At 31.8% G+C, this 8,063-nt stretch overlaps 2 protein-coding genes across 2 annotated transcripts; both read right to left on the reverse strand.

Moving 5' to 3' along the window:
- Positions 1-68: 68 nt before the first annotated feature.
- Positions 69-3,151, reverse strand: LOC131633044 (cysteine-rich receptor-like protein kinase 10). The gene is made up of 7 exons (XM_058903753.1): positions 2,016-3,151; positions 1,779-1,889; positions 1,448-1,632; positions 1,157-1,367; positions 814-1,051; positions 583-733; positions 69-472 (listed from the first exon to the last, which is right to left on the reverse strand). The coding sequence occupies exons 1-7, from the start codon at positions 3,103-3,105 to the stop codon at positions 161-163; spliced, it is 2,298 nt and encodes a 765-aa protein (XP_058759736.1). The 5' UTR covers positions 3,106-3,151; the 3' UTR covers positions 69-160.
- An 805-nt stretch (positions 3,152-3,956) lies between these two features.
- On the reverse strand, positions 3,957-6,610 carry LOC131633045 (stem-specific protein TSJT1-like). Its single transcript, XM_058903754.1, has 5 exons — positions 6,316-6,610; positions 4,721-4,961; positions 4,513-4,633; positions 4,263-4,372; positions 3,957-4,171 (listed from the first exon to the last, which is right to left on the reverse strand). The coding sequence occupies exons 1-5, from the start codon at positions 6,516-6,518 to the stop codon at positions 4,136-4,138; spliced, it is 711 nt and encodes a 236-aa protein (XP_058759737.1). The 5' UTR covers positions 6,519-6,610; the 3' UTR covers positions 3,957-4,135.
- Between the last annotated feature and the right edge of the window lie 1,453 nt (positions 6,611-8,063).

Genomic DNA, 8,063 nt, shown 5'->3' on the forward strand with positions numbered 1-8,063 from the left:
GATTTGTAATTTTGATAGATTAAAAATTGATGGCATATCTTGCCACACATGTCAATCGGTGAAATCAATTAGCCAACGAGTTGCACTTTCATTTACTGACTCTATTATATTGTGCTCACAATGTTGCTTTTACGTTAGAAACTCTTAGAAGGTACACTATTTATCTTGCTACCATCTCAGAAATTGTAACATCGTTGATTGAAGAAAATTTCAACCTTGACGTAGATGAATCTCCCTTGTCATCTTCGTGTTTTTTGATCGAAAAAGCGGGCATGTTAGGAGTACCAACGGGTGTTCCCTCATTCTTGAGCAGTAAATCAACTTCTAGCATGGAAGGTCTATCTGCTGAGTTCTCTTGAACACACAAAAGAGCTACCTGCATGCATCTCATGATTTTACAATGAGATGTTGAATCATCCAATGAAGGGTCCAAGAACTCCACACCTCTTCCTTCCATCCATAGCTCGTATGCCTAAAATATGAAATAGCAACTTGTTTTAATGTTTCAACATCAAGAAAACTAGTAAAGATTCCGTACAATCTTGCATGAATATGGTAAAATATAAGAAAGATATAACTTACATATTCCAAAAGGTTCATATTTTCATGTGGTCCGTAATATTGTGAAGTCCTCTTTCCACTGATGATTTGCAAGAGAAGAACTCCAAAACTATAAACATCATATTTGAGTGAGTATATGCCTTTTTTGACATACTCGGGAGGTACATACCCACTACAAAAGCCAATACGAATTATTAGAGACATCGAGAGAACAAACATAAGGTGACATATTATTGATTGTGATTTACTTACTATGTTCCCACAATCCTGCTTGTGTTTGCTTCATGTTCATACTTCTCGAAAATTCTAGCCATGCCAAAATCGGATATCTTAGGATTCATCTCATGGTCTAACAAAACATTACTAGCTTTAAGATCTCGGTGGATTATAGTAAAATTCGAGTACTCTTGAAGATAAACAAGGCCTTGAGTAATCCCTTCGATGATATTCACACGTTTCTTCCAATCTAGAAGAACCGATTTCCTTGGATCTGCGTTAAGTTCAATTCTGAACTATTAGCCCCTAAATATGTATTATAGCTAAACAAAGCAGTTAGAATTATTGCTATAGAGTATATGAACTTGATGTAACAGACCAAAGAGAAAATGATCTAAGCTTTTGTTTGGGAGGTATTCATAGATGAGAAGCTTCTCATTCCTTTTTGTGCAATAACCCAAAAGTCTAACTAAATTCACATGCTGTAATCTTGCTGTGAGTGTGATCTCATTTTTGAACTCTTCAAGTCCTTGATTCGAGTTTTCTGAGAGTCTTTTGACAGCTATTTCTTGTCCCTTTCGTAATTTTCCCTGACAAAATCAAATCATAAGTATTCAGAGTTTCTATTTGGATGAAACATTTCACAAACAGATATATTTTCAAGTGCTACCTTATACACTGCACCAAATCCACCTTGTCCAAGCTTATTTTCTTTTGAGAAGTTATCTGTTGCTACTTTAATTGTGAGATAACCAAATACTATCAAATCAGAAGCATTTCCATTAAGATCTTCTTCAGCTTCTGAAAAACATATCCTAAGTTTGTATATCATTCTTGTAAGAATCGCCACTGTTCCTGCCGAAATATAAGAGACAAACAAAAAGATAATTTATTTATTATTACATTTTATCACTTTATAGTTGAAATGCTACAGAAAAATGGTGTGTCTGTATCAGTGTCGGTGTCCATGCTTCGTAGCTTGAAAGTTAGTTACTCCTTACCTTGGTAGTAGTAGCAAAATACTGTTCCCAAGAGAACTGCAGCAGTCAAAGTAGTAAGCAGAACAATTATCAGCAACCTTCCGTTATGATGATCTTCATCTACTTCTTGAGCTGAAGAAATAAGTTGAATAGTTGTTTCCATAAATTCTCTGAAAGTCTCAAAAGTACTTATACCACTAGATAAGCTCAAATAAGTCAATTCAAATAGATTGTGTCGAAATTTCTAGTCAAATTTACCTGCCTTTGAAAGGACCCAGTTGTCATCATTCCCAACTTGGAAAACATTGTAACCAAGTAATCCATTTTTCTTTGCATAAGATACTTTTTCTTTAATAGCTTCCACATCATCAAAATTAACCCAAGTAGTGGAAGCAACAGTGAAATAATTCACCACAAAAGTATTATTATAACTTAAAACTACTCCTTCTCCAAAGCTTCTAATGTAACTTTTTATCAACTTATAAGCCATAGAACCATCCATGGTTATTGCAGGACCAGAAGCTTGTTTTCCAGCACCATCTTCACCTTGTTTCACAAGTTTCCATGCATATCCATGATAAGGTAAACCAATTACAAGCTTGTTAGAAGAAAATCCTCTCTTTCTCCACTCTTTGATACCAGAATCAGTATTTTCCCAACCAGATGAACCATATAAAGCTGCATGAAAACCTGTGACACTATCCTTTTTAGGAAGATAGTAATCATAAGCAACAAAATGAACCCAATCCAGATTCTTCTGCATTGATTCAAAGGGATAACTAAATGAATCTGAAGCTTTGAGATAATAACCTGCCATCACCAACCCTAATTCTGTCTTTCTAGTGTTTCTTGCCTCAGAAGTTACCGCGATTCGCCACTCTTTCAAAAGGGTTGCTAAATTTGCAAGCTCTTGACCTTGCTTTGGTGAGACTCCACTAAGATCTATGCCTTGAAACTCATATTTTCTTGCTGTTTTGATGGAAGAATCAATGAAAGATTTTCTGTAAGAAGACTGGTTTATCATTGAGTCGAAAACTGAAGGGCTTTCTCTTCCACCATAGATTGATAGAAGAGTTATAAGAGATGGGTTTTGGAGCTTTACTGTGTTGGTGAAGGTAGAGAACTTGTGTTGTTCAGAAGAGTTTATAAAGATGTTATAGTTTGTGGAGTTGATAAAAGCAAAAGCACATAAGATGTGAGTGAAAAGTGTTGATTTAATTTCTGAAGCTGAAATTTCATTGCCGGAATAGTAATAACCAGCTTTCACCCAAGAAGTGGTGTCGGCAGCAAAAGAGTGAGAAGTCAGAGATAGGAAGACAGAGAAGAAAGCAAAAATGGTTGGAAACATTGTATTGTTTAAGAATGAGTTCCACTGTCTCAAGACTCTTCTTAACTATGTGATGAGTGTTACAAATTTTATGTATACGTGTTACCAAGTGCCAATAAACCAAACAATACCAAACACGCTTTCTTTTTGGAATTATATTTTGATATCAGCAATAAATAAGTAGATAAAAGCTACTGTGAATATATTTTTAAAATGATGAGTTTTTGCTAAATATTTTTGTTAAAGTTGAAAAAAGAAAAAAATCTCAATATCTATCTTAAACATATAGGTAACATTAGATGTAGAGAATATGGTAAAAGATATAAGTTTCTTGTCAAATTGATTATAACTTGGGTTAAGAATATAAGATAAAGAATATGGTAAAAGATATAAGTTTCTTGTCAAATTGATTATAACTTGGGTTAAGAATATAAGATAAGTGACCAATAACCTAATTCCCTTAAGATTTTGGATTATTACGTGGCATTGAGGTCTCTTGGATCCTGAACGTTTAGTTCATTGATACTACTAACGCTCTCTGGAATCCCCAACATCTTGGTAGGCAAGAGTTGGCCTGGAAAAGTCTTAAGCCTATAAGCTTTCTATTAACAACAGAAAAAGAAAAAGTTCACAAAGTTTTTGATTTTGTGTTGTATATGTTTTTGTTTATGAATGAACTTTTAGCTCTTTCATACTTTTGGCACTCTCTAAACTCCCCAACATCTTGTTAGGCAAGAGTTAGCATGGAAAAGTCTTTAAGCCTATAAACTTTCTATAACAACAGAAAAAGAAAATGTATACAAAGTTTTTGATTCTGTGTTGCTTGTATATGTTTTTGTTGATGAAATTGAACAGAAAATAAAGATAGTATAGAACCACAACCAGAATTATTATTATTATTATTAGATTGAAAAGGCTAATCTATACAATGATTGAACCATTAAATTATACATCAAATGAACAATGTTACACTTCTACAACTTTGCTTCACTCATCAAGCAATTTAATTACATTGCCCCTCATTGTGATCTCATTCTCAACTCAACTCAAATCACTCTCTGGCTGCTACAACTGTTGCACCTTCCACCTGATATTAAGTAACATAACAATTATAAGTCAAGTTCATTACTAATATAGATCAACATTAACCAGAAATTAATTGGTTTTCATTTTGTTACTTTGAAGGTTGCACCCCAGATTTCTTCTTCTTTAGCAGGCACAGCAGTAATCTTATTTTTCGGATTCTCATAGCACATCAATCCTCCAACAGCCGTCGAGTAGAAACATCCTATTCAATTACAACGCAATTAGTGAGAGGTTGAATCAAGTCGAATTTAAACTCAAACATAATGTTTGTGTCAAACTCGAGTCAGGTTTCAGCCTGACTCGAGTTTAGTTCTAAGCATGTAATAGAAGATGTCAACATACCTTGAGGGAAAGAAGCAAGTGACTTGCCACAAGCACCTTTAAGCAATTCAGCATCATCAGCAAACACTACATATCCATCAGCAGTTATGCCCCAAAACAGTGGCACCTTACCAAATTGATCCTGTCAAAAACAATACAATACATTAATAGCAAAATGAGGAAACCATGGTTGAGGATCATGGTTATGGTTAGGATTAGTACTACTTACAGATGCAACAAAGAGGGTGGAAGTGGATTTGTCGAAAAGTATGAAAGCAAAGTCGCCACTGAGATGGCCAACAACATGATTGGGAGGATAAGGCGCTCTGTCGCGTAAAGCTTTGTAAGCCTCAATCACCAAAACTACTTCATTAGCAGATTTGGCTAGTCCATATTGTTGTCTTAAGCTCCCCAAATTGTCAAGAGCTCCCTCAAATATGCAGAATATTTCATCCTTTACACCAAACATTCTGCCATTTTTCATTCAATATTTACAATTTAGATAAAAACTTACATACAGAGAGGTAAACTTAATAACTTTGTACACTGATAATTCAACACTTAGAGCATTGATTGAAGCAAAAATTAAATGTGCATAAACTTATTTACAATATTAATACATAATCAGAAAATACAAATAAATTGTATGGTTAGAGATTGAAACCAGGATCAATAGCTTACACTAATTTAAAGGATCTTCCTAACTAGTTTCCTAAATACAAAAATAAAGTTGAAATTTGTTTTAAAAAAATGATAATATAAAATTTTAAAAACAAAATATAAATATATTTCATTTTTTTAATTTGTGTTGTAGAACACAAGTTAACCTATTTCATTTTTAAAATGTAAGTAAAAGTTAATTAAAGTTTAGAAATGAAGCTAGAAGTTTACCACTTTACCTACCCAACCACTCAAATCAGCCTATCCGGTATCAAAGATTAGATTCTCTTATCTTCTAATTAAAGTTGATGGTTTGATTTATTGTTATTTTTTGTTTCTAATAGATTTCCTATTAAGTTACCTAATGGTTGGTTTGATTTAAATATTGCTTTAATTTATATAAATTTTATTTTAATTTTTACAAAATTAATTTACATATAATTTGGTGTAATATTGAAATTCATCCAGATAAGCTGCGCAACTTATTTTTATCATCTAAAAAGGAGAGGAGTGTAGTTTGTTTTCTATCTGTTTTTTATTTTTTTTATAAATTTTATTATGTTAAAATAGATTTTGAACATATAAATTAAAATTAAATACTTTATATATAACAGAATTAATTTTAATATAAAACCAATTTTCTAAATAATAAACAAATAAAATTTAAAACGAAATATTATAATTTAATTAATCTAGTAGTGATTGGTATTAGATTTGGTAAGGATGACCAGGTTTGATTCTGTAATTAAGATTGGGAGGAATTAAAACTACTTAATAGCAGAATTAACCTTCAAATCTAGATCAGGCGGTTCAATGGATCGGATGGTAAATACTAAAATCAAAATAATATATTTTAACAAAAGTACATAATAAAAATTAAAATAAAAAGTGGTCTATTTACATAATTATATTCAGTAAATAAATAAATAAATAAAAACCGAAGCTGAAACCATTAAAGCTACTAGCTTGTATTGGAATCTTATCTTTTCCCATGTAAAATTGGCCACACATAACAGGATCTGACTTTGGTATGAAAATGAAAATCCATAAATTTTGGTGATGGATTGAAATTATTTCTTTTTAAAAAATTATAAAAAAAAAATTGATCAAAAACCATTGAACATAACGACGTCGTTTTAGATGCATGTGATCGTGTTTAATTACCTTGGATGCAACGACGACTCGTTCTGGTGAGTATATGCAAACCGAACTTGATCTCCGACTTCCACCGACACTGTTGAGGCGTTGCTCTCAGTGAAACGCTTGAGCAGAGCAGCCGATGTTGTTTTTGGCGACGGTGTTCGGCTGCCGGCTGCAACGAGCTCGTCCGGTGGGGACACGACGAAGCTGCTGAATACACCCAACATAATTAACTAGTCTGATAGATAGAGATAGCTCTTTTTCTTTTGTTATGAAAAGAACAAAGAATGAAATTAGTGAATACTATGAAAGGAAGAGTGAGTTTTGTTTTGTTATATAGTGGGACGAAGATGGCAGGTGAGTCATCATTTCATCATCATAATTATTGAAAGTTATGACAATCTAGTTTTTTACTCCCTCCCTCTTATAATAAATGTTTTATTTGAGTTATCTTAAGAAAATGATTTTACCAATCGTTAGTTGGTCCAGTGGTGATTGGCGCTGGACTTGGTAGGGAGAACCACGGTTCGATCCCCCGCAACTGCGATCGGGAGGGGGATGGAACCACTTGATGCCAGAACTCACCCATAAGAAAATGATTTTAGATGTATTAATTTTAACGATAAAATTAGTATTATTTATCAAAATATTCTTATTTGTTATAGGTAGTAGATTAGTTCGAAAACGTGAAAGTAAATAAATAGGGGTATAGTAGTGTAAAAAAATAACAAATCAAGATTAAAAAAGTGTAAATGAGACACTAATATGAGACGGAGTGAGTATAATATTTTTATGAAAAAATATTAATGATTTTTATGTAATAATATTTTTTTACCTAATTGTAACTTTGATCTCTTTATTTTGTTTTTTTTTTTTATTTTGATTTTCTATTTTTAAAATTACGATTTTGGTCTTCTTTTGAGTTTTTTATTAAAAAAGAGATAAAATAGATACTAATTTTGCAGAAAAAGCAAAATATGAAGATGAAAATTGCAAAAAAAAAAACTAAAAAAATAATTAAAATAATGGTTCTTAAAATAAAGAGATAAAAATTAAGAAAAAGACAAAAAAAAAATTAAAATTGTAATTAAATGAGTGCTTTTTACTTTAAATTAAATATAAAAAAACAAATTAAATGAATAAAAGTTTAATGAATTTAATCAAAAATTGAACCAAATACTTAAGTTTTATGGATTGAACTTTCTTTCATATTTGAAAAAGTAATTGGAAAGTGTTGGCAGCGGATCAGAAAAATCCAATTAAATTGATAATTTAAATCAAATTAAATTGATTATTATTGATTTGGTTCTAAAACCGAATCAAACCAATAAAAAACTGATATGGTTTGGTTCGGTTATCGGTTTTAGTTTTTAAGAACCGTCAAACCGATGAACTGAACCAATGGTAATAATGAAGTTCTAAATATTTTATTCAACTCATAATTAAGCTCAAAATTTTGATCGGTCCAACCATTATCTATTTTTGTCTACACTTCCTTTCAGCAGAACACGTAGCTAGAACCAAACTCAAAAACATAGAAATTAGAAACCATACGTCACAAAAAACATGTTTTCACTTAACTACTGCTCTAGCTGCCCGCAACTATTGTTCCTCTCACTACCGTCATTTTAATATGTTATGATCGTCTTCTTCGTGTTCAAGTTCTCTTAGTTAATTTTTCATTTTTTTATACTTTTTTTTTCTTCTTCTTCAACAAAATTCCTTCTAGTCTTGTTACAAAATAGTTTTTATGTGTGTTTGAGGTGTGAAAT

Source organism: Vicia villosa, unplaced genomic scaffold (assembly GCF_029867415.1).
Source record: "Vicia villosa cultivar HV-30 ecotype Madison, WI unplaced genomic scaffold, Vvil1.0 ctg.001063F_1_1, whole genome shotgun sequence".
Classification (NCBI taxonomy): domain Eukaryota; kingdom Viridiplantae; phylum Streptophyta; class Magnoliopsida; order Fabales; family Fabaceae; genus Vicia; species Vicia villosa.